General features: G+C 43.1%; 2 protein-coding genes across 9 annotated transcripts in view; one reads left to right on the forward strand and one right to left on the reverse strand.

Annotated features, from left to right (window-relative positions):
• Nucleotides 1-5,957, reverse strand: part of LOC119954595 (F-box/WD repeat-containing protein 7-like) — a 233,011-nt gene extending 227,054 nt beyond the window's left edge. The window contains exon 1 of the mRNA XM_038779948.1: nt 5,839-5,957. The gene's annotated coding sequence lies outside the window, so the exon portion shown is untranslated. The remainder of the gene's footprint in view (nt 1-5,838) is intronic.
• A 181-nt stretch (nt 5,958-6,138) lies between these two features.
• Nucleotides 6,139-26,984, forward strand: part of arid4a (AT rich interactive domain 4A (RBP1-like)) — a 164,068-nt gene continuing 143,222 nt past the window's right edge. For 2 of the 8 annotated variants that reach the window (XM_038779915.1, XM_038779916.1), the window contains exons 1-2: nt 6,139-6,427; nt 7,373-7,427. In XM_038779915.1, coding sequence (XP_038635843.1) covers nt 7,422-7,427 — 6 coding nt within the window. In that variant the 5' untranslated portion in view covers nt 6,139-6,427; nt 7,373-7,421. Of the gene's footprint in view, nt 6,428-6,474; nt 6,616-7,130; nt 7,150-7,372; nt 7,428-26,984 lie in introns of those variants that run through there. The other 6 variants (XM_038779866.1, XM_038779884.1, XM_038779876.1 and 3 more) reach the window with 6 other exon arrangements.

The following is a 26,984-nucleotide window of genomic DNA, read 5'->3' on the forward strand; positions in this document are numbered from 1 at the left end:
ACTGGTGGAGGGGCTGGGTGCTCCCATTGGGCTGGTGGAAGTGGTGGAGGGGCTGGACACGATGCAGTCGAGCAAAGTCCCGAGCCCGGACAGATATCCAATGGAGTTTTACAAAACGTTGTAAGGAATCATGGGGCCCTTGTTGGTGAGGGCATTTAACAAGGCGAGGGAGTGGGGTGTGCTCCTCCCGACACTGCTGCAGGTCTCAATCTCTTGATTTTGAAGCGGTATAAGGATCCAGAGCAGTGTGGGTCGTCTAGGCAGAGCTTACTGTTAATTGTGGATGCTGAAGGGCAGCACGGTGGTGCAGTGGTTGGCACTGCAGCCTCACGGCACCGAGGTTCCAAGTTTGATCCCGGCTCTGGGTCACTGTCCGTGTGGAGTTTGCACATTCTCCCCGTGTCTGTGTGGGTTTCACCACCACAACCCAAAGATGTGCAGGGTAGGTGGATTGGCCACGCTAAATTGCCCCTTAATTGGAAAAAATGAATTGGGTACTCTAAAGTTATTTTTAAAAAATTGTGGTTGCTGAGTTATTGGCCTCGAGAATTGAGGAGTGATAGGGAAGGACCAGACGGGGTTCATGAAGCGGAGGCATCTGGCGGCTAATATCAGGATGTTGCTAAACGTGATAATGATATCCCTTGAGGGACATTTAGGTTGTCCCAAACTTTATAAATTACTACTGGGCGGCAAATATAGCGATGGTCAGGAAGTAGGTGGCAGGGAGGGGTAGGTGTGGGAGCGGATGGAGGCAGACTCATGCAAGGACAAGAGTTTAAGGGCACTGCTAACGGCGCCTCTGCCATTCGCGCCGACCAGGTACTCCAATAGCCCTGTCGTGGTGGCGGCCCAGGGGGTGTGGGGACAGTGGCGGCAGCACATAGGGTTGGAGGAGGAGCCGGTCTAGGCACTGATATGTGGCAACCACCGGTTTCCTCTGGGGGCGGGGCCAGATTTGGGGGGGGGGTTTGGGGTGGCAGCGGCAAGGATTTAGCAGTTTGGGATCTGTTTATAGATGGGGGCTTTCCATGTTTGGAAGAGTCGGAGAACGTGTTTGAGCTGCCCAGTGGAAATGGGTTTCGCTATTTGCAGGTGAGGGACTTTGTGCGGAGGCAGGTATCAACTTTCCCACACCTACCGCCCCAGGGACTACAGGATAAGTTAGTGTCAAAAGCGGGAGTGGGGATGGGGAAAGTATCGGAAATCTTTAAAGAGCTTATGGACTGGGAGGGAGCCCCGATAGGGGAGGGGAAGAGGAACTGAGGGGAAGAGTTGGGTTGGGAATTGGAGGCTGGGTTATGGAAGAATGTGTCCTCATCGTGCGCCAGGCCGAGCCTTATACAATTTAAGGTGGTCCACAGGGCACTTATGACTGTGGCCCAGATGAGCAGGTTTTTAGAAGGGGTGCAGGATAGGTGTGGACGGTGTTTAGGTGGGCCTGCAAATCACATCCATATGTTTTGGGCATGTCCAAAGCTTAGGGGATTCTGGCAGGGGTTTGCTGACATCATGATGGAGGTGCTGCAGGTTCCGAGTCCGGAGGTGACACTTTCTGGTGTCCCAGGAGACCCGGGAGTCCAGGGAGCATGAGAGGCCGATGTCTTGGTAGCCCGGAGACGGATCTTGTTAGCATGGAGGGACTCGGAGCACCCGAAGACGGAGTGTGGGTTACATGCTAATTACCCCCTAATGAGGAAAATAAACTTTAAATAAATATAACAATGTCATGAGCCATGCATAGGAATGCATTGTGAACTATCCTGGCTAATGTTAAAAGTATTCGTAAAGCTTTTTGTCTCAGCACCATCCAACTGGGAAGTTTAGCTCAGAAACTGATTTGCAGTGATAAAGCACCTTTCACGGGTGCAAATTATCCTAAAGCACTTTACAGCCAATGATATAGGGTTTTGAGGTTCAATCACTGTTGCAACTCAATAAACACGGCTGTCAATTTGCAAACAGCAAGTTCCCACAAAAGCAATGTGACAAATAACCAAATTATCTGTTTAGATAATATGGAATTTGAATATTACTGAAAAGAGAGACATGTCGGCAAAGCTTTCCATTTTGCACTCAACAGGACAAAACCCAAGAATGCCCAATTTCAAACCATCACAACAATTTATTCTACATGAGAAATGGATGCTTATCGGTTGGCACCCATATCTCCTGGAGCAAACCATTGTGATCCTTTGAAATTGTCTCTTTTTTCAGCAATAATCATGATCTGTTTTCTATGTTGAGGGATAAATATTTCTGGACATCAGGAATAATTTCTCTGCGAAATATTGTCATGGAATCTTTTACATCCATCCAAAAGGGCAAAAAGGCCCCAGTTTAACATCTCAAAAGATGGATGACAGTGCAGCACTCCCTCAATCCTGGACAGTGGGCTTTGGCTTTTGCACTCGGGAGTTACAATGGGGCTACAACTCAGAATCACAGCATTGAAAACTTTAAGTAGTCTGATGGCATTCATACAAGAAAACCATGGTAATGTTGAGTACAATTCAAAGAAGAGCTGAATGCCAATTGCAAGACTATTTACAAATAAAATCTGAACATGCAATTTGGCATGGCCAATCCACCGAACCTGCACATCTTTGGATTGTGGGAGGAAACCAGAGCACCCGGAGGAAACCCGCATAGACACAGGGAGAAAGCACAAACTCCACACAGACAGTCAACCGAGGCCGGAATTGAACCTGGGTCCCTGGCGCTGTGAGGCAGCAGTGCTAACCACTATGCCACTGTGCAGTTATGGATCTGGCATAGCGCTGTTTATGGGAAGAAAAAAATATATGCATTTGTGAGGAGGATCAAGACATTTAATAGGGCATATATTATTGTATATGTTTAAGCCTATGGAAGAGGGAAAATTATCAAAATAGATATCAATCCATTAAAATAAATCAATTGGAGGGAAATTAAAACAGAAGTAGCTGAGCAGATTAACTTCTCTGTTATTCAAGTTCAAAAGGATTGCAAATCTTGAAATTTTCCACCTTTGCAAGATGCGGATCCTTTGTCGTTGAGCATGTACAAGACAGGGGTCAATAAATTTTTATGTCAGTAATGGAAATAAGGGGTATGGGGGTGGTGCAAGAGGTGGAGTGGAGGTAGATCAGCCTGGTGGGGGTGGCTTCAAAGTCCTTCCCAACTCATATTTTCCATGTTCTTATGTTATACACTTGTACAGATTTATAAAAGGAAATGAGTTATAATTTATGAATTAATATAAAATTACATAATCTTTGCATCGAGTAAATGCTATGTCACAGGAGAGAAAGCTATTCTTCCTTAAAAAAGATCCACCCAATGTCAATTTGATTTATAACCCACACAATGAGGTAAATTACAGAATAATCTGAATTAATGATGGTGACGGAGAGATTATATGGTGGCTCGGACACAGCAGAAACTTACCTCTTCATTCAACGCCAGAAACTCTTGTATGCCCACCTGAAGGAGAAGGGGATCTGTTGACTTAGCACGTCTTCCTCATGCATATTTATCTTGCAACAATAAAATAGTCACTGTATGCAAACATTAATAAATGCATTTAAGCATATCATTTCATTTTGTAAATTTATTTCAACTCTGATTTCCTTCCATAAAATTCTACGCGCTGTCTCTTAGATTGGGGTTTTCCTTTCACAACATTTCAGATGCAACTTGTTCATTGTAAGAAAATAAAGTTCCTGACATTCCTAAATTTGCTTCTCACCGCTTTAACCCACCCTAACCTGTCCAACTTTAATGTTATAGTTTAATGACATACCATTACACTAGATTTTAAATATTTTTGGTTCTACGAGGGTTCAAAATCAAAACCCAAGTCATTAAACTCAGGTTCTGTCCGAGTCCTCAAAGACATCGCAACAAGGCAGGTGTGTGTTCGAATATTCGCCACCTGTCTGGTTGAGTGGAGATCTAAATGTCAATGCAGCTCAAACAGTACTCTGGTCAAGGCAGTCTGTTTGATGGGCAGCCATCCACACTGGCTTTAAAATCCATTCCTTCTACCACTTGTGTGCCATCCAAACACACACACAATCACCTTCTTGGCAACACTGCCCAAAATTGCAACCTCTACCCAAAAGCAAAATGACTTAATTGATATAGTGCTTTTCATGACCAAGTGTTCTACAGCCAGTGGGGCACTTTAGAGTAACTTTTGAAGTAATGTCAGAAATGCAGAAGTCAATTTGTGTACAACAAAGTCCCACGAACTGAGATAGTCTGTTTCAGTGATATTGGTTGAATGACAAATATTGGCCAAGACACCGGAAAGAACACCACTACTTTAAAATAGTGTCATGAGAGATTGTATGCACACGAGGGGGATGCTATGGGAAATCTACTAGTTTGTATTAAAAGGTTTTCAATTTGTTCAAAGTTAACATTTTCTATTTTATGTCTACATTGGTAATAGAAATTATCTATACAAACTCAGCATACTGTAATTAAGAGATGCTGGAGTGCCAGCATCAAGAGTGATGTGATAAAAGAATACATTGTTTTTTTTCTCTTAAAGGGGCCAGACAGATTGAGATTTTTTAGAACCTTCATTCAAAATTAGGAAGGCAAATGGTATGCTGGTATTTATTGCAAGAGGATGAGTGTACGGGGCAAAAAAGTCTTGCAGCAATTGCATAGTTTTGGTGAGACAGTACCTGGAGTAGCGTGTGCAGTTTTGTTCTCCTTATTGAAGGAAGGATATTCCACCAGACCGATTCCTGGGATAGCAGGATTGTCCTGTAAGAGATTAAGATGACCGAGCCTCAGACAGCACAGTGGCGCAGTGGGTTAGCCCTGCAGCCTCACGGCGCCGAGGTCCCAGGTTCGATCCCGGCTCTGGGTCACTGTCCGTGTGGAGGTTGCACATTCTCCCAGTGTTTGTGTGGGTTTTCCCCCCACAACCCAAAGATGTACCAGGTAGGTGGATTGGCCACACTAAATTGCCCCTTAATTGGAAAAAATGAATTGGGTACTATAAATTTTTTTTAAAAAGAGATGATTGGGCCTGCATTCTTTAGAGTTAAGAATGAAAAGTGAGCACATTGGAGCATACAAAATTTTGACAGGGCTCAACAGGGTAGATTCAGGAAGGATGTTCAGCCATGATCTAATTGAATAGCAAAGCAGACTTGTGGGGCTGAATGGCCTACTCATGCTTCTATTTCCTATGTTCTTATATCTCATAAGAGTAGAGTCCACAAGACATAGATTTGGAGAGGCAACGGACTTGTGAAGCGTGAGAACAGTTTAAAGATTCAGATTCTTTAACCATTCCCTTGAAAACATATTCCCCCAAATCTGTATCACAGTCAATTCCAAGAGGTCAGAATAATTGACGACGTTAGTTTTCCCGAAGAACGCAGCATTTTAACTAAGATAGTCGCACAAAGAAGTTACAGATGCGCCTTCAGAGTACATACAAGTTAAGTTGCTCGGTACACACAAGTCGAAATGAAGACTTGAAGGTCTTTTTAAGGCGCTATGTAAATGCAAGTCAGTGCTTTCTCCAGTGCGAGTGGGTAACTGCAAGTGAGAGCTTATATTCTACTTCCGAGTGCTGCAAAGTTGCTGCGCCCTGCGGTAGTAACAACTCTGCAGACTGACAGCACAAAGCCCCTCGCGCGTGCCGCGTGCACACTATTTACAGCCGCAGCTGTTTCCGGGTACGTAACAGCTCCATGACGCACCAACAGCGAAAGACGCCATTGAACCCAACCAACTCCCCAATGACGAGAACAGAAATAGCCTTCATTTGACCTTTTATTTTCACTCTGTGGAACACTTTTCACACCCCGTGACCATCCTAAAACTTACATGAGATCGCGCCCTGACGACCCCGATGAAAACGCGACGGAGAATCCGCCGAACGGCAGCTAAAAGCAAAGAATTGCCTCACCCACCTCGTCCTCCTCGCGGTCGCTGCTGCTTCAACAGGAGCTCAAACTGCAAAATAATCGCCACCAAGATGGCGCCGTAGCGCCTCGCCCGTCTGCGCCTGCGCACGGCTCCAGCGCCGTCTGGGAGCCCAGCGCGCCGGCGCAGAAGGCGGGCTCTGCGCTGCACCCTGGGCCTCGGCCGCCGCTCCGACCCGTCGCCATGTGACCGCGCAGCCAATCGGCGCGCGGAGCCACCGTCTTGCTCAACATTCAGCCAACCGGAGCGCGAGGAGGGCAGGCTCGCTCAACAGCTTGTTATTTCGGTTTTTCGCTGGGACCCGGGGAAGTGGACGTTAGCGGTGGACGTGTGTGTGTGTGAGAGTGAGTGTGTGTCTGTGAGTATGCGTTCCCCCACTCTGCCCGGCTAGCCCTTCACTTCTGCAGCCTGAGTGCAAAAAAATAAATCCAATCTGCCTTTCAAGACCGCGGTGGGCGGAGGTTGGTTGGTTTTCGGTTAAGAAGCTGAGGTGAATCCGCTGGAGCCCTTTCTCTCCCCCCCCCCCCTTCTCTTGGTTTAAAGTGAACGTAGGTGGGCATTGAATGGCAGTCAGCTCCCACTTCTCCACTACCCGCCTGTTCACGCGTTTTCCTGCTCCCCTTGGACCGGTAGCTTAATTAAGAAGCAAGGTTTTTGATCTGTTGGGACAGTACGAAGGTGACTTGTATGTTTACGGTGGTTCGGTGCTATTTTTTTCTATTCATGTGCGGAACCTCGATCGTCGCGATTTTTGTTAAAGCGCCTTCAGATGTGAGGGAGGGGGGCGGGGGGAACCAGGCTTGAAAGGCGGTCCGAGGGAAGCAATCCTCTTTTTAACTTCGCCACTGTTTCCTATCGACCTGTTTTAAAGTATTGGCCTCACTTGCTTCTCCACAGATGGTGCGTTTCCACAATCGTTTCGAACTGTAAAGGGAAAGTGGGGGGCAAACCAGCGAATTCTGCTCGCACGGGGAGGGTGTTGGGGAGGGGGAGGGTGCATTTGGTTGTCGATCTATAATCGGAGAAGGCGCCTGGTTTGCCGGGACACCTCCATAATTGTACTACAGGATCCGAGCTTGTTGAACTGACATGGTGCAGAAAGCGAGAGAGCAATGGCGACGTGACACAGGATGGAGGAGCAAGCGGGAAGGGGCAGTTAAATTGGCCTCCGAATCCACACTCGGCTTCCATTGAACCTTCAATGATCTCCCTGTAATTTATTTGTCAGATTGTTTAATAATTTCATGGGTGTGAACTTCGTAGCTTCCCCTTTATGGGACGGGTAGTGTAAAGCGAGGGGAAAACACGTTATTTACACTTCAGTATGTTGGAAGCTTGTTTCTTAGCGTGTTACAGAGTTCTTGTAGTTTGCAATTTAATTTTAACGAACACACTTTGATGGTTTGTATTTTTTGTATATTTTCCTCAACTGTAGTGATCACAACTTCGAGCTGGAAGTACTCACGTAAAGAGGGTAACTGAAAATGAAGGTAAGTTGTTTGTGCATTGCCTCCATTACTTCTTGACAATGTTTCTCTTTTGAGGAGTTGTGTTAACTACTTTTGCCCACAGTGGTAATGCTTGACCGTCTCAAATTAATTGTTCTTTCTAAAATAGTTATTTGAACTGCAGAGTAAATCTAATAGTGATAATGCTGGGAATATGGTTTGGAGCACTGTTGTGGTTAATATCTAATGATAGATTATACACATAACCAAGAACTGCCTTTCGAAGTATATACCAATGGATGAAACTTCTGAAAATATTTCAGAGCAAGCAAAATTGTGAAGTACTCAAGTTACACTAGGAATAAAAGGGGTTATGGCCAGGAATAAAAGAAGATGGTGATTTTGTGGAAACACCTCTCAAACTTTATGTTAGATTGGGCACGATGCTGGAAGACTGATTGTGTCTTTCAAACTGCAGCTCTTTGTCCCTCGAATCTATTTTTTAAAACCCTAAACATTGAATCAGTCTAATGTTCATAAATGTCTCAGTTGGAAACTGCAAAACACATTCAAACATTGTGCACTTGTCTGACAATTTTGAACTGTTTAATGACCAATTGCTGTGTATTTTGGGATGCATTGTTTGATTTTTTGTGATAGTTTCCAGTTGTAACAGCATTCAACAAACAGTAATCTGTTTTAGTTTATTTGTTTGGTTATAAATAATAAAATAAATGCCAGATATAGTGTATGAGATATCAATCAGCTGGACATTGATTACTTTAGTTTCTAATAACTCTGATTAGCTTAGACATAGTTTGAAAAATGTTTTGCGTCACGTGATCATTCTTGATGTTTGCTTTCATACCTGAAGAAGAGCTTGTTTTTGCATCGTGGCCACCTCGGGACATTTCCAAATACCAGTCAATGAAGCATTTTGAAGTGTAGTCACTGTTGTTATGTAGGGAGACATGGCAGTCAGTTTTCATATAAAAAGTTCCCTAGAAACAGAAATGAGGGAAATGACTAAATGATATGCTTAAGTGATGTTGTTTGAGGGGTAAATATTAACTAGAGCATTTGAAGAATGTTTCTCTCTGACTAGTGATGCCTGAGGATAGAAGATGTTTTGATTTAACGTCTCATCCCAAATTGCAGCACTTAATAGAGGAAAATATTCATTTTGTTGAACTGTTAGTGAATATTTTTATTTATTACTTCTCTAACTTTGTTAGAGTTGATCTAAACCAATATAAATGACTTTCTCTTAGTGGGTAAGTAGTTACTTTTAAATATTGGTATTTTGGCAACTGCTGGTATGTGAGTAAACACTATTGTAACTTCAGACCTCCAGATTGGATTTCCACTCGCCAATCTCAAATCCTTTTTGAAAATTGTTGTGCTGGAATTTGTTCATTTAACAGACTGCCTAACTTGAGTACTATTTAACAATACACTACACTCTTAATTTTAAATCCTGTGAGGTTTACTTAATTTCTGCTGTTGAGTAATTGCCAGTTTTTCATAGCAAAAAACCCTACTTTAAATTAACAGGAGTAGACGACACATTTTGATTATTCTGACAACCGAGGGAGTGGCTCAGCGAGAAAAATACTGTTCCACGGGGCTCTTAATTAGAAATCCTATTTTACTTGGGGAAAGCATAAAATATGAATAAAAATTGCTCACTTCTGCCGTTGTTGTTTATCAGCATATATCAATACACTCTTGAGGTACTAAATTTTGACGAGATATAAATGGTTTAATTCTTGGGTGCAGTTAATATTCAAGTTTTATTATATGGAAATGTATTGATGAATGAGTTGTTTCTGGCTGGGAAGAAGGGTTATGTACTTGTTTTAAAATCATTTATCAACCTGTGTTGTTTTTGAATGTAAGTTTGCAAAGTACTGACAGTAAGAGAGACAAGTGAAATCAGCATGCTGCATACATGTACATGGGTATTTCCATAAATCTGCATTGTAATTTCACTGATTCACTTCATAAAGCAAAGTTTTCTCATTGGGCATTAGATCCCTATTGATAATGGATCAAATGATAACTGTAAGTGCTTGGTCTCAAAACCTGGTGTGCATTTTTGTTACTGGGAATGAGAGCATAATGATTGTGCTAGTGGAGTAACAATCTAGTGGCCTGGGACTAATAATCTGAAAGAAAGCTGGTATCCTTCGTTGTGACATATAACTATTGGATTGTCATAATAAACCCACCTGGTTCACCAATCTGAACCTGTTTTGCCTGTCTGGCTGATATGTGGCTGTAGGGCCAATGTGAGTGACTCTTAAATTCCTCTTGAAATGGCCCATCATGCCATTCAATAGTCAAGTTGAAGGTTCGCCAACTGCTCGAGCAATTTGGGGTGCACAATAAATGTTGGCCTTGCCAGTGCTGCCCAGGTCTTGAAATTGATTACGCAATAAATGTTTTTTGAAAATGGATTTACATTGTTGTGGAAGGATCCACAAAAGTAGTGAGGTATTTGCAGTTTAATTTCATTCTTTAGGGACCCTCAAAGTAACTTGGTGTAGATCCACAAGTTGATCAGATATTGGGTTAGCCCTCGGGCTAGTACTGAAACACTAGCTCTTAGTGACTCATACACTTGACCACCACCAAACTCCTTCTACTTGAATCATTTTATTAATACATGTGTGTAAAATAATAAATATTGAGCACGTGTTTGAATGGAGGAAAGTCAGAGGAATTTTTCAAGGGCATGTCAATATTGTAAGATTTTAGTAATGGATCCACTTGTGACATTTGAGCCGAATTCATGATTTCTCAATCTCTGCATGTGAAATAAGATTTGATGGATCAGACAAAAAAACAAATGGACATACAGTAACAGAAAGGGAAATTTATTTTTGGTCAAATAATTGTTGTTTACGTATTCATGTTTTAAAAATCAAAGCAAAAGTATTAACATGTGAACATACCATTTAGGGGTAGGCCACCCAGTCCTTTAAGCCTGGTCCACCATTCAATAAGATGATCTGATGGTAATCTCAACTCCATGTTCCTGTCTACACTGATAACTTTTCAACCCCTTGCTTATCAAAAATCTATCTACCTCTGCCTTAAAAATAGTTAAATATCCTAGAGTTCAAAAGACTCACTCCTCGAGGAGGAAAATGCCCTTCATCTCCGTCTTAAATGAATAACCTCTTATTTTTAAACATGACACCTGGTTCTAGATTCTCCCACAAATGGAAACATCCTTTCCACATCCACTCTGTCACATCCCCCCCCTAGGATCTTGCATATTTCAATCAAGTCACCTCTTACTCTTCTAGCGTATACAACCTAACCTGTCCAGTCTTTCTTTATAAAGAAATCTGCCCATTCCAGGTATTAGTCTAATAAACCTTCTCCAAATTGTTTCAAACTCATTTATATCTTCCTTAAATAAGGTGACCAATAGAGTACTCCAGATGTGGGTCTCATTAGTCCTCTACGTAACTGAAGCATAACCTCCCGACTTGCACCTTCAATTCCCCTTGCTATATAGAATCATAGAATTTACAGTGCAGAAGGAGGCCCATCGAATCTGCACCGGCCTCTGGGAAGCGCCCTCTACTTAAGCCCACACCTCCACCCTATCCCCATAACCCAGTAACCTCACCCAACCTTTTTTGGACACATAAGGGCAATTTAGCATGGCCAATCCACCTAACCTGCATATTTTTGGACAGTGGGTGGAAACCAAAGCACCCGGAGGAAACCCATGTAGGCACGGGGAGAAAGTGCAAACTCCACATAGGCAGTCACCCGAGGCCGGAATTGAATCCAGGTCCCTGGAGCTGTGAGGCAGCAGTGTTAACCACTGTGCCACCCGTAATGTATGATAATATTCTATTTGCGTTCCTAATTACTTGCTATATGTGCATACTAACTTTTGTGATTCAAGCACACCCAAATCCCTCTGCATTTCACAGCTCTACAATCGCACCCCATTTAGATCATATGCTTCTTTCCTATTCTTCCTGTAATTTCACATTTTTTCACATTGTACTCCATTTGTCAGATCTTTGCCCACTCACCTAACCAATTTGTATCCCTTTATAACCTTCAATGTTCTCTTAACCTACTTTTCTGTCTATCTTCGTATCATCAGCAAATCTAGCAACCATACCGTCGGAAACTTCATCCAAATCAATTATATAAATTAATTGTGTAAACAAATCTGAGGCCCCAGCACTGATACCTGTGGCATGCCATTTGTTAGGTCTTGGCAATCAGAAAATGACCCAATTATGCCGACTCTTGTTAGCTCGCCGATTTTCTATCCCCTATGTCATGAGTTTTTATTTTCTGCAGTAACCTTTGATTCGGCATCTTATCAAATGCCTTCTGAAAATCTGAGTACAGTACATCCATTGGTTCCTCTTTATCCACGGCATGTTACTTTTCAAAGAACTCCCAATAAATTGGTTAAACGTGATTTGCCTTTCACAAAACCATGTTGATTCTGCCTGATTATTTTCAATTTATCTAAGTGCGCTGCTATGATGCCATTAATGATAGCTTCTAACATTTTCTCTGTTATGCTAACTGGCCGATAGTTTCCTGCATTCTCTCTGCCTTTTTGAATTATGGAGTTATTTGCTATTTTCCAAACCAGTGGAACCTTTCCTGAATCAAGGGTATTTTGGAAAGTTAGAACAAACTATATCACTAGCCACCTCTTCAAAGAAATCCATCAGGTCAACCCACAGTCCCACAATTTGTTAAGTACTACTTTCCCGGTGAATGCAATTTTCTTGATTTCCTCTCTTCCGTCAAATTCGTGACTATCATTATTCCTGGACCCTTATTTATAATCCGTTATTGTGAAGGCCAACGCAAATTTGCACTGTAAATTCTAGGACAGTATGGTAGCATGGTGGTTAGCAAAGTTGCTTCACAGCTCCAGGGTCCCAGGTTCGTTTCCCAGCTGGGTCACTGTCTATGCGGAGTCTGCACATTTTCCCCGTGTCTGCTTTGGTTTCCCCCGGATGCTCCGGTTTCCTCCCACAGCCCAAAGGTGTGTGGGTTAGGTGAATTGGCCATGCTAAATTGCCCTTAGTGTCCAAAAAGGTTAAGTGGGGGTTACTGGGTTACGGGGATAGAGTAGATACATGGGTTTGAGTAGGGTGCTCTTTGTAAGGGCTGGTGCAGACTTGATGGGCCGAATGGCCTCCTTCTGCACTGTAAATTCTATGATAGTGGTTCAGTTCATCTGCCATCTCCTTGTTTACCATTAGGGACATTTAAATGACTCTTGGACAGGCACATAGACAGCAGTAAATTGAAGGGATGTAGGTTAGGTTGATCTTAGATTTGGATAAATGGTGAGTACAAAATCGTGGGCTGAAGGGCATGTGCTGTATTGTTCTATGTTCTATATCTGTCTTTATCTTTCGAGCTAGCTTTCTCTCTTACTCTAATTTTACCCTTCTTATTAATCTTTGTTATTTTTGCTGTTTTTATATTCTGTCCAATCTTCACAAACATTGCCTTTGATTGCTACATTTTTTATTGGAGATCATTTATGAGTGGTTCTTGGGCGCAGGTATGAGTTTTACACAGCTTGCAGAGTGCCAGTTTTCAGATTAATCCTACTTTCCATTGTTGGTGTAATATTTGCTGATATTTAGTCAAACTACATTGTCCGTTTTTCTCGGAAAAAATACTAATCATTGTCTCTTGTGTAATTAGAAAAGCACTTTTTGTTGGATTACAAATTGACACATTGCAGTTGTGTTACATTGAAACCAACCCATTTTGGCTAACTGTGATTGTGATCACTTCTTGATTACTTTCGAAGTTCCTTAAACTTTTGAATCTCGCACTGAAAAATTAAGTTATCGTCCATTAATTTCTTTTGGCTTTTATTTAGGTTTCTTTAAACAGCACATCATTTCCCAAATGAGGAAGAGCAATTGTTTTTCCAAACCTCCAATAATGCAGATTTAAACTAGCTAATCCAAATATGTCAAAAGGCAAGGTGGGGATTCACTCATCTGTCAGGGAAAGGTCTTGCCTCTGGTCAGCAATTTTCTTGGAAATAGGAAATTTGCAGCGATCAACCAGTGCTTGATATTTCCATGCCACTGTCAAGCAGTGAGCTAGGAAACTGAGCAGCCTTCCTTAAAAAACATGTGAAATTACATTATCATTGAAGGTGAAATCCTTTCTTGCATATAATTGTGTGTGATTTCTCAGAGATTTACATTGAAGCTGCTTGGTGAGGCACTTCACCCACAAACAGGGAAGGAAGATGGAGAATGATTTCACAGACCTGGAAACTGGCTACAAGCATGAGTTTAGAATGTTAGTAGTGCATAACATACATTGCAAATAATATAGCTGTCTGAAATTTTAAAAAAAATGATAATATGGCAATTCACAATTATCTTAAAAAAACTTTAAACAAATGTACCAAAAGCAAAGGCAGGAAAATATACTGTTATAAACATAGCTGTAATGATGCTCAAAAACCTGGAATGCAAACAATCGTAACAAATACAAATGTGTTAAATCAGATGAGACTATAATTCTGGAAATTAATTCTTAGCTGAAGTTGCTAGCATAAATGAAGGAGGGGTCATATAAGGCATTGGGATAGCAAAATTGTATTTGTGTTGCATTTTGGATTTGCTGAATTTTTGTTTTTGTGGGTGAAATTAAGGAAAAAATATTTCTATGCTCTATTAAAGATCCAGGAATCACGAGTGATGGTTGAGGGAAAAATAATAACAGGCTCTGAAAATCATCAGGTTTAATCCAATAATCATTCTTGGCTTGGAATGCCTTTCCTGGATTCACAAGTAACACATTGGGAAAGTTAGTCAACCTGTTTTAATTGGAAAATATGTATAACTCTTTATTGGGAAGTCCTTTGGAGCATTTGATTCAGACTAATCATGATGATGGAAGTGATCTCCTAGGTGTGGAGATCAGTGAAGAACTGGAGGTTAATAAGTTAGCCAAATCTGGAGTCCAGTGGACCTCCGGTGTAAGTTCTAGAAGGCATTATGTTGGTGTGAAGGAATGGTCATCTCATTAACACATTTCTGTATGGATGGACCTATTGACTAGTCCAGGATGTACATGAGAAAATGTTTGTTCTTGAAAGCAAGAGTTTTATGTCCTACTTTAGGCCGTAATTTATAATTGAAGCAGATTCAATTGAGTACTGTTGGACAACTGACTGTGGAACCATGCAACAGCATTCTAATGTGTGACAATCATCATCTGTTGTTGGTTTACTGTATAATTTTTCCACACTTTAAGTCCTGGTGACTTATGATTAACTTAGCTACAACTGAATGGATAGTCAAATCTTTTAAATAAAACTTTAAAAAGTTCATCTTTAGAAAATTTTGTCAAAATGTGGGTAAATATTTGGTCACAGATTTTTATTCAGATGCACAAAGTAATTCCAGATCCTTCAGATATATTCTGCTTGTTGTGGTTTATTTTACCATTTATACAATCAGTAAAAATATATTGCAGTATTTTAAAGTTGCAAATTTCAGGTTACAGTTACAGTATTTGAAATAATTATTTACTGGACTAGCCATAGAAACACAGTGACTACAAGAGCAGATCAGGGGCCAGAAATCCTGTGGCAAGTAACTCACCTCCTGACTGCCCAAAGCCTGTCCAACAAATACACGGCACAAGTCAGGAGCATGATGGAATACTCCACTTGCCTATAGTGCAGCTCCAACTACACTTAAGCTTGACACCATTCAGGACAAAGCAGCCAGTTGATTGGCACCCTATCCACAAACATTCATTCCCTCTACCACCTTCATGCAGTGGCAGCAGTTTGTACCATCCGCAAGGTGTTCTGCAGGAACTTAACAAATCTCCTTTGACAGCGCCTTCCAAAGCCACAACCGTCGAGAAAGACAAGGACAGCTGGTGCATGGGAATATTGCCACCAGGAAGTTCCCCTCAAAGCCACTCCTCATCTTGACTTGCACTATTTCTTCACTGTTGCTTGGTCAAAATCCTGAAGTTCCCTCCCTACATGCACCACATGGATGGCAGTATTCAAGAAGGCAGCTCACCACCACTGTCTCAAGTGAAATTGGGTATGAGCAATAAATGTTGGCCTAGTTAGCAATGTCCACATCCCATGAATGAAAGAAAAATGTTCTGCTTACAAATTGACAGCTTAGATGTAGTTCAGTTTTGGAGCCCTAAAGTTCCAGATATAATTATCAACATTTGCAGACAAATTAAAGTTTCCTAGACAAATGGAGATGGAAAACTAAACTGGAAGATGCACCAATGTTGCTTGAGGTCACTGAAAATGAAATGAATGTCACAAGTAGGCTTCAATGAAGTTACTGTGAAAAGCCCCTAGTCGCCACATTCCGGCGCCTGTTCGGGGAGGCTGGTACGGGAATTGAACCGTGCTGCTGGCCTGCCTGGCTGTGCTTTCAAATCCAGCGATTTAGCCCAGTGTGCTAAACCAGCCCCATACCAACCACTGGTTGAGCTTTGAGTAAATGGAATAGTTTAAAACAAGTCTGGAAAACCTGGAATGGGTTAATCTACATTGGTGAAGTGAAAGTGTTTGTGACTGCAATTTCGAATTCCAATCAGATCACAGCACTTGCATTTGGAGCTACCGCTGTAAACTCTGAAGGTTCTTGTTATTGCCATATGATTGCACTCGAGAATAATATTACCATCCCTTTCTTGAGCTAGCTAAAAACAAACCTAAATTTTTTTCTTCCTCAACTAAAAGCCTCCTTAAATGTCCCCACTCTTTCCACTGTCATCTCCAACTGCAACATATATTTAATATAATAAAATGTCCCAAGCTGCTTCACAGAGGCATTATGAAACCAAATATGACATTGAGCCACGTGAAAAGATGTTATGTCAGCTGACCAATAGAGCACATAGGTTTTAAAGAGTGTCTTAAAGTAGGAAAGAGAGACATAGGGAGGGAATTTCCAGAGTGTAAGACCCAGGCAACATGAGGCATAATTTAATAATCTTTATTGTCACAAGTAGGCTCACATTAACACTGCAATGAAGTTACTGTGAAAAGCCCCTCATCGCCACATTCCGGCTCCTGTTCGGGTACAAAGAGGGAGAATTCAGAATGTCCAAATGACCTAATAGCACGTATTTCGGGACTTTGTGGGAGGAAACTGGAGCACCCGGAGGAAACCCACGCAGACACGGGCAGAACGTGCAGACTCCGCACAGATAGTGACCCAAGCCGGGAATCGAACTTGGGACCCTGGCGCTGTACCATCAATGGAGGGAGCCGGGGCTGCTCACAGTGAAAATTAGAGGAGCACAGATATCTTGGGGGTGGGATGGCTGTGGGGCTGTACAGGATTAGAGAGACAGGACAAGGCCAAGTCATAATGATTTGAAAACAAGAATGAGAATTTTGAAGTTGAGGTGCTGATTGACCGGGAACCACAGTAAGCCAGTGCGCGCAGGGGTGATCAGTGAATGGCACTTGATATGAGTTAAGACGAGGGTAACAGTGTATTGGATGATCTCAAGTTTCCAGAAGGTAAAACACGGGAGGCCAGGAGTGTTTTAGAATAGCTGGATCTATAGGTAGCAAAGGCATGCCTGAAAGTTTCAGTGGCCGGAGAATTGGGGCAGGGCAAAGATGGGCTATGTTACAGAGGAGGAGTAGGTGGCTTCAGTGATTACAGATTATGAATCTGTGGAATTCGCTACCCCAGAGTGGTGGATGCTGGGACAGTGAGTAAATTAAAAAAAAATATAAATTTAGAGTACCCAATTATTTGTTTTTCCAATTAAGGGGCAATTTAGCATTGCCAATCCACTTAGTGTGCACATCTTTGGGTTGTGGGGGTGTGACCCATGCAGACATGAGGAGAATGTGCAAACTCCACACGGACAGTGACCCGGGATCAAACCAGGGCTCTGAGTCGCGAGGCAGCATGCTAACCACTGCATCACTGTGCCGTCCTGACAGTGAGTACATTTAAGGAGGAGTTAGACAGATTTTTAACTGGTAATGGGTCGACGGGTTATGGAGGACGGTGGAGCTAAGGCCAGGATGAGATCAGGCCTGATCGAATGGCAGAACAGACTCGCTGGACCAAATCGCCTAATTCTGCCCCTATACATTATGAACAGGTTGAAGGGTTATGAAGAACGGGCAGGATGGTGGAGTTAAGGCCAGTATGAGGTCCGCCATGATCGAATGGCGGAGTAGACTTGATGGGCCAAATGACCTAATTCTGCTCCTATACCTAATGAACTTACAATATGTAGTTGAAAGCTCTACTCTGGGTCCAATATGATATGAGTGCAATCAGGAAGAGGAATGGAGTGAAGTTTATGGCAAAGGTGCAAGACAATGGATTCTATTTTCCCAATGTTTAATTTGTACAAGTGAGATTATACACTCTGCTGCTATAATTCTATGTACCCATCGGACCACCCCCTCCGACTTCCTTGCACTCCATCTGCATTTGAAATGAAATGAAAATCGCTTATTGTCACAAGTAGGCTTCAAATGAAGTTACTGTGAAAAGCCCCTAGTCACCACATTCCGGCGCCTGTTCGGGGAGGCAGACATTGTGATCTCTACTTTTCAAAGCAATTGTCACACCCAAACCTGTAGAAAGAACTGCACTTGAGCTTGTTCCTTGCCTACCTTTCCTCTCCATCCTACCCGCAATTGCATGTTTGAATCTCTTCAGTCAGACGTCCACCTCTGCCACAACATTGAAACAGTAAGAGTCCAAGTTTCAAATTGCTAGCTGTGTGATGTTTTTATTGTTGCAAGGCTCTTGACGTGGTACATCAGACAAATCAACTGGATGGAATAGTGTGAATAGGCCGACTGGTCTTTTTCATTACGTTGCATCAAGGGTACATCACAAGAAAAGGCTATTTGATCCTAAATAGTATATGTTGATGCCTGCTCTCATTCTGCTTCATCAAATCCCTTTATTCTATTACACATATATAATTGTCTTGTAAATGTATGAGAAAATGTGACCCAAATTTCTTGTAGTCCAGCATTCCATATTCATGTCACCCTTTAGGTAAGGAAGTTTCACCAGAATTCTCCATTGGATTTATTAGTGGTTAAGATTCCTGACCTCTGGCTTTGGACTTTCCCACAAGTGTGGAGATTTTTTTTTTTTACATCTCTATCTGTGTAACCTATTCTCATCCACCAAGCTTTTGAGATCTTTGCAGACCTCCAATGCTGAACTCCCTTTGCCCCTCTTCCTCTCTCTTCCCCTTTTAAGATGGCCCTTAAAACCTACACTTTGACCAAATTTTTGCCGATCTGTCTAAATATTTCCTTATGTGGCTTGGTGCAGAGTTTTGTTTGATAATTCTCCTGTTAAGTGACTTGGACTGGGCAACTATGTAAAGGTGCTGTATAAAGCATGTTGTCTATTCTATAGAACTTTGGCGACTTTGATCAGGCCACCCTTGAGCTTTCTCTTTTCTAGAGAAAGATTCCCAGCCTGTTCTGCTTTTCCTGATAATTGCACCTCAGTTCCAGTATCGCCCTCATTTCCCTACTACAGTACCAATGCACAGTGGGGCAGTATGTACCATCAACTCAACAAGAGGTATTGTAGCAACGAGCCAACGCTCCTTTGAAACACCTTCCAAACCCATGACCTCTACTACCTAGGACAAGGACAGGAGATGTATGTAAACACACTACTTGCAAGTTCCCATCCAAGTCACACACCAAGTTGACTTTGAACCATATCGTGGTTCTTTCACTATCACTGGGTCAGTATCCTGGAATACGCCTCCTAACAGCACTGTGGGTGTAGCTGCACCACTGCAGTGGTTCAGGAAGGTGGCTCACCACCACCACCTTTAAGGAAATTAGGAATGGGCAATAAATGCTGGCTGTGCCAGTGACGCTCACATCCTGTGAAATAATTTTTCAAAAAACTTCTCAGAGATGATCAACTGGAGCCTTGATATCCTTCCTGAAGTTTGGTGCTTGGAATGTATATAGCACCTTTACATATAGCCTATGTTTTTATGAAAGTTGTACTTTACTCCAGTTTTAATACATTCACTCCAAGTCTCTGGATTGTTGCACCCCCTTTAACATGGTACCAATTAATTCATATTGCCGTATATCACTTCTTGTATCTCTATAAATTTCATCTGCTATGTCACTACCCATTTTACCAATTTGTTCCGATCCTCCTAAAGTCTCACTATCCTCATCGGTATTTACTATATTTCTGAATTTTGTATCATCTGCAGCCTTTGAAATTATGCTCTGTAAACGGAAGTCCAGTCATTACTACATGTCAAAAATAACAATGCTCTTAATACTGACCTCCTGTCGACACCACTGTGTACTTCACTTCACAGGGGCTGGTTTAGCTCACTTGGCTAGACAGCTGGTTTGTGATAAAGAGCAAGGCCAGCAGCTAGGGTTTAATTCCCATACCGGCTGAGACTACTCATGAAGGCCGGCCTTCTCGACCTTGCCCCTCTCCTGAGGTGTGGTGATCCTCGGGTTAAATAGGCACCAGTCAGCTCTCCTCCTCAAAGGGGGAAGCAGGCTATGGTCATGTGGGACAATGGCAACTTTACAGTACCTTTACTTAATTCTGAAAAGCAACCATTCACTTTCTGCTTTCAGTCCCTTGGCCAGTTTTGTGTCCATGTTCTCATTGTCCCTTTTATCCCATGGATTTTAATTTTTGCCAGCAAGACTATGATGTGATGCTTTGTCAAACACCTTTTGAATGTCCACACACAATCTCAACCACACTACCATCATCCACCTTCTTGGTTACTTCATCGAAGAACTCAAACAAATTAGTCAAATGTGATGTGCCTTTGACAAATTTATGATTTTTGTCATTTGGGAAAGCATGGGCTGATAAATGAAAATGAATGCATTACATTTAGATTATTCTTTCTGAAAGCTTCCCCACCATCGATGTTGGGCTAACTAGTCAGTAGTTGTTGGGTTTAATCCCTCCCCTTTTTTAAACATTTTAAAATATTTAATCCTCCAGTCTATGCTGTCTTAACGTTGTTTTATCGTGGAAACAAAAATATGTTTTTTAATGCTGTTGGTGATCCATTTTGGTTCTAAATGGTGCTTAAGATTTATTATTCTTTGACTTTACCAAAATGCTCAGTTGTATTGTACATGCCTTGTACGTGTCAAATTATTGCATGATTTTGGTGACATTACTGACTTTTGGTGATGTGGTCATTGGGCTATCTTTTCCCTCTAGAAAAACTGATTAATTTTAAAAGTACAGTCTATAGACACAGTGTAATTTATAGTTTATCTTTCTTCGATAGCCTTGATATGATTGGAACTATCTTGCAATTTTTCATCAAAGGAAAAGGAAGAACTTGCATTTATTTATGGATTTCCAGGACATTCCAAAGCATTCTATACAATTGAGTAGTTTTATTTGAAGTGCAGTTACTTTACTCATCTAGAAAATACGGCAACAAATTTGAGCACAGCAAAGCTCCCCAAACTGCATAGAAACGTGACCAGCTAATCTGTTGTACTGTCGTTGGTTTGGGAATAAATGTTGGTGAAGAAGCTAGGCAGAAGTCCCCACTGTTGTTCAATAGCACCGTGGGATCTTCTGCACTAATTGAGGAGGATGTTGTGACCTTGGTTTTATGTCTCATCAGAAATACTAACCTAGATTGACATAGAACATACAGTGCTGAAGGAGGCCATTTGGCTCATCGAGTCTGCACTGACCCACTTAAGCCCTCACTTCCACCCTATACCCATAACCCAATAACCCCATCTAACCTTTTTTGGACATTAAGGGCAATTTAGCATGGCCAATCCACCTAACCTGCGCGTCTTTGGACCGTGGGAGGAAACCGGAGCACCCGGAGGAAACCCACGCAGTGTATCCCACACTTTAAAGTGATGATCTCAGTTTTTAAAAAAGAATTTATACATTTACTTCACTAATGTTCTGTAGCAGAGAGTTCCAAATGGTAATCTCAAAAAAAAATCATTTTTATGACCTCTCCTTGAATACTCTGCGATTACATAAGATTTGTGCTCTCCTTACCATCTCATTGACAAGTGCAAGCAATCTAGCTTCATCGTCTCCATTCTAACCGTTTAAAAGCTGAAAAGACATTGATGAGGTCATATGTTAAACACCGTGGCAGCAGTGAATGGCCGATATTTCTTCAATGTCTTTTTGGCAATAACCCCATATCTTTGATAAATGGAGTTTTGTAAAAATATTTTGACCTTTTTAGTAAAGTTAGTTGATATACCTTCAATTCACCGAGAGGCAGAGAGAGCGAGTGAAAATGAGGCTTTATTAATCATGAACCTGCCTAGCCAGAGTCGGTTGTACAGATGAATGCCGCCCACAGGTGGCCGGTCTATATATGGCCCCGGTGAGGGCGGAGCCCACCGGGGTTACAGTACAGTACCTGGAAGCAGCTCGCATCACCACTTCCAGGTCATAGGTTACAGTATCATACATGCATTAGGTGAATACATTCACCACATTAGTTTTATTAATGCAAAAGCAAAATACGCTCGATATGCTGGAAATCTGAAATATTAAAAGAAAGTGCAGTCGACAGTCATCAGGTTGACTTGATCTATGGAGATATAAACATTTATCAATGTTGGGAGAGGCAAATTAGTTTTTCTCGTCGGGTGTTCGAATGTATTTGTTGGCAGAAAGACAAAATGGGCGCCTCTTCCATTGAAGGTTTCAAAATAGTCTGTTCTAATGTATTTCAGCTATAATGTAGGTGCTATGTTACCTTGCACAGTAACTAGAGCACATCAACAGGCATTTGGCCCAACAGGTCTATGCTGGTGTTTATGCTCCACTTGGGTCTCGTCCCATCCTTCTTCATCTAACTCCATCAATACATCCCTCTATTTGTTTTTCCCTCATGTAACATGGATCTATTTAATGGCTGCAGCGGTTATTGAGAAATTGTAAATTATCTATACATTTGCAGTAACTAGTAATAGTTGTGAGATTGTTCAATTAATTTGTAAATAGGGGCTGGTTTAGCACAGGGCTTAATTGCTGGCTTTGAAAGCAGACCAAGGCAGGTTCAATTCCTGTACCAGCCTCCCCGAACAGGCGCCGGAATGTGGGGCTTTTCACAGTAACTTCACTTGAAGCCTACTTGTGACAATAAGCGATATTCATTTCATTTCATAAATATTTCTAAAATGCTTATAAAATTTCCAAGTAATTCTTCAATCCTTGAACTCTATTTGATTGTTTTTCTCCTCTTTTTGCACAAAGTGAAGATGTCACCACAAAAATAGAAAACTAATCTCTCCTTTGCATGATCTGCTTGACCTCAGTTAAGCAATTTGATTCACAAGGGAATTTTTAAAGTTAGAATCACTGATGTATCATAGAATCGTGGATTAGACCATAGAAAGGTTTATGGTGCAGAAAAAGGCCATTCAGGGCAGCACGGTGGTGCAGTGGTTAGCGCTGCTGCTCATGGCGCTGAGATCCCTGGTTCGATCCCAGCTCTGGGTCGCTGTTCGTGTGGAGTTTGCACATTCTCTCCATGTTTGTGTGGGTTCCACCCCCACAACCCAAAGATGTGTAGGGTAGATGGATTGGCCACACTAAATTGGCCCTTAATTGGAAAAAATTAATTGGGTACTCTAAATTTATTAAAAAAAAGAAAAAGGCCTTTCAGCCCATCTTGTATGTGCCAGCCAAAAAGAGAAAAAAAAAACTAGCAGCCCATTTTAATCCCACTTTCCAGCGTCTGGTCCGTAGCCTTGTAGATTAAGTATTTTAGGTGCAGATCCTGGTACCTTTTAAATGAGTTGAGTGTTTCCGCCTCAACCAATTGAGACAGTGAATTCCAGACTTCCACCACCTCCTGGGTGAAAAAGACTTTCGTTATGTCTCCCCTAATCCACCCACCAATCAGCTTAAATCTATTGCGCCCCTGGTCACTGACCCCTCAGTTGGGGAAACGGGTCTTTCTAACCTATGTAGGCTCCTCATAATTTTGTATAACTCAATTAGGTCACCCCTCTGCTTCCTCTGTTCTCAGGAAAACAACCCAAGGCTATCCAATCTCTCCTCAGAGCTACAATTCTCAAGCTCTGGCAACATTCTTGTAAATCTCTGCTGCGCTCTCTCCAGAGCAATTGTGTCTTTCCTGCAATGTACATAAAATTCCAGTTGTGACCTAACCAGTGTTTATACATTTTCATCATTGCATCCCTGCTTTTGTATTCAATAATACAGTAATCCAGGAGACACTAATAATAATAAAAATAATAATCTTTATTGTCACAAATAGGCTTACATTAACACTGCAATGAACTTACTGTGAAAAGACCCTAGTCACCACATTCCGGTGCCTGTTCGGGTACACAGACGGAGAATTCAGAATGTCCAAATTACCGAACAGCCTGTCTTTTGGGATTTGTGGGAGGAAACCGGAAGACCCGGAGGAAACCCACGCAGACACGGAGAACATGCAGACCCATGCACAGACAGTGACCCAAGCCGGGATTCGAACCTGGGACCCTGGAGCTGTGAAGCAACAGTGCTACCCACTGTTCTACCATGGTGCCCTCTATATAATATAAATGTTAAGGCAAATTTATTTTCACTTAAAAAGTAAAACCGCACCCGTGGCATACAGCACCAGTGTCCCAGCCTGGGACGAACAGGCACTCCCAGCCCGGGCCTGTGACAGTATTTAGAAGGCTCGATAATAGGTCCCAACTGGACGGGCCTCTGTCTGTTACCGTTATTTCGAGAGCCCCCCAGACGAGCTCAATGAGTGATCCCTCATGATCAATGTGAGGGTTATCTCAAATATCACATCCAATAAAGGAAAGCATTCTATATGCTTTCATGATCACTTTTTCCACCTGTCGTGTCACCTTCAAGGTCCTGTGAACATGCACTCCAAGGTCTCTCACTTTCTCAACCCTTCTCAATATCTTCCTGTTATTGGGACTGCGGCGCTGAGGACCTGGGTTCGAATCCCGGGCCTGGGTCACTGTCCGTGTGGAGTTTGCACATTCTCCCCATGTCTGCGTGGATTTCACCCCCACGACCCAAACGTGCAGATTAGGTGGATTGGCCATGCTAAATTGCCCCTTAATTGGAAAGAAAAATAATTGGATGCTCTAAATTTATTTTTTAAAATATTTTAATATTTTCCTGTTATTGACAACTCCCTTTCTTTGTTTTCCCTTCCCTAATGCATTATCTCAAACTTTTTCAGACTGAATTCCATTTGCCACTTACTATCCACTCAACCAAACTATTGATATAATTCTGGAGACGGACTTCAGTTGGTGGCCATGGTGTGAGTCGTCACACATTTGGCAACTCCCATTCAATGCTATTTTTTCATACCTTTTCCCCATTTGCAGGGTGGATGTTTTGTGAAAAAAAGGTGCTGGGGTGACTAGAAAAGTTTAAATCCATTGGTAGGGCTGGTGGATGGACCAGAAGTGGGTTGAGAAGAAGAGAACCGTTGGAGCAAGAGAATCTTTGTGCAACACAGGTCAAGATGGCGGAGGGTAAAGGGTCTGCCTTGCCTGCCCAATGGTCGACGGAGCACCTGGTGGATTCCTTAAATGAGAAGTTTAGCCGACAGAGGAGGGAGGCCCCGGAGAACCTATCCAAGGCGATAGAACCGTTAAATGCGGAATTCACCATGTGGAGCAGAGGCTGGAGTCCCAGGGCCAGGCTATTCCGAAAGTAGAGGAGGTGGTGGGGGAGCATGAAGAGTAGCTCACCTCATTGGTGGCTGAAATGGGTCTGATGCGAGAAACCCAGAAGCAGTTAAAGGAGAAGGTTGAGGACGGAGAATCACTCCCAGAGGCAGAACCTAAGAATCGTGGGGATGCCTCCAGGTATCGAAGGAGCAGATGCTGGCACATATGTAGCCAAGATGCTGGAGAAGTGGATAGGGGAGGGGGCCTTTGACAGGCCCCTGCAAGTCGACAGAGTGCATAGGGCGCTGATGAGGAAGCTGCAGGCGATTGAGCCGCTGATGGTGATGCATCTCAGTTCCAGGGCAAGGGGAAGATATTGAGATGGCAGGGCAGACGAGGAGGTGCGCTTGGGAGGGGACAGTGCTTTGGGTGTGCCAGGACCTGGGCACGAATCTGGCGAAGAGGCGAACCGGGTTTAATCGAGTGAAGGCTGCCTTCTTTAAAAAGGGGGTGAAGTTTGGGATGCTGTACCCGACCCGCCTCTGGGTGACTTTCCGTAGCCGAGACCAGCTAACGGGAGCGCAGTGGGGGAGGTGATCAGGTGGTTAGTGAAGCAGAGGGGGTGGGGCTGTTATTTTGTTCAGGGAAGGGGAGTTGCTGACAAAGGTGTTGATGCTGTGGCGTAGCATGGCAGGCAGTGGTGACGGTGGGCAACCCAGGGTGGGCTTGGAGGGTCGCGTGAAATGGGAAGGGGGCTGGCCTAAGAAGGAGTATGGTTGATCGGCAGGGGATGGGGGGGAGGTGCCTCCGACCAGGCTGTGAAGGGGCTAAATGGGCCTGTTAAACGGTTGTGTGTTTTCATGCGCCTAAAGAGCTTCAAAAAAGATGTAGCCTTTTTACAAGAAACACACTTAAAGATCGGGGATCAGACAAGGCTAAAGAAAAGGTGGGTAGGGCAGCATGGTAGTTAGCACTGCTGCCTCACGGCACTGAGGTCCCAGGTTCGATTCCAGCTCTCGATCACTGTCCGTGTTGTGTTTGCACATTCCCCCTGTATTTGCATGGGTTTCACCGGGTTTTAACATGGTCATTGATACATGTTTGGACTGGTCGAGATCAGGGAGGGTGTCGGCAGTGGCGAAGAAGCTGTAGGGGCTCATGGAGCGCATGGTTGGGGTGGACCCGTGGAGGTTTGGGAGGCTGAGGGTGAAGGCGTTTTCATACTTCTCCCATGTACACAAGGTGTACTCACAGATCGAATACTTTGTGGTGGATAAGACTCTGCTGGCAGGGGTTGTCGACTCTGGGTATTCAGCGATCGTGGTTTCAGACCACACGCTGCATTGGGTGGACTTGCAAGTGGATTGGGGGTCGGGGCAAGGGGGGGGGGGGGGGGCAGCGCCCACAGTGGAGGCTGGAAGTAGGCTTGTTAGCAGATGACGAGGTGTGTGAGCGGGTGAGGGCCGCCTTCCGGGAGTATGTGGAACTAAAGGTGAGGTCTCGGTCTGATCCGGGTGCATAGGGAGAAGGAAGGAGTGAGCAGAGATGGCAAGATTGGTGGACGCGATTCTGGTGGTGGACAGGAGGTATTCTGAAGCGACGGAGGCATGAGTAGGCAGGTAGACGGAGAGGAAGAAGCTTCAGACGGAGTTCGGGCTGGTGTCCGCGGATAGGGCAGTTGCAGAGGGGCAGTGTATGACTACGGGAAGAAGGCTCATGGGGTGCTGGCCCACCAACGCAGGAAGCAAAAGGTGGCGCTGGTGATTGGAAGGGTGAAGGAAGGGAGGGGTAGAGTGGTACTGGATCCAGTGGGGCTGAACGGGGTATTTGAGGAGTTTTACAGGAGGCTTTATGAATCAGATCTTGCTGGAATTGTGACTTGGAGCTGC

Source organism: Scyliorhinus canicula, chromosome 2, assembly GCF_902713615.1.
Source record: "Scyliorhinus canicula chromosome 2, sScyCan1.1, whole genome shotgun sequence".
NCBI lineage: Eukaryota > Metazoa > Chordata > Chondrichthyes > Carcharhiniformes > Scyliorhinidae > Scyliorhinus > Scyliorhinus canicula.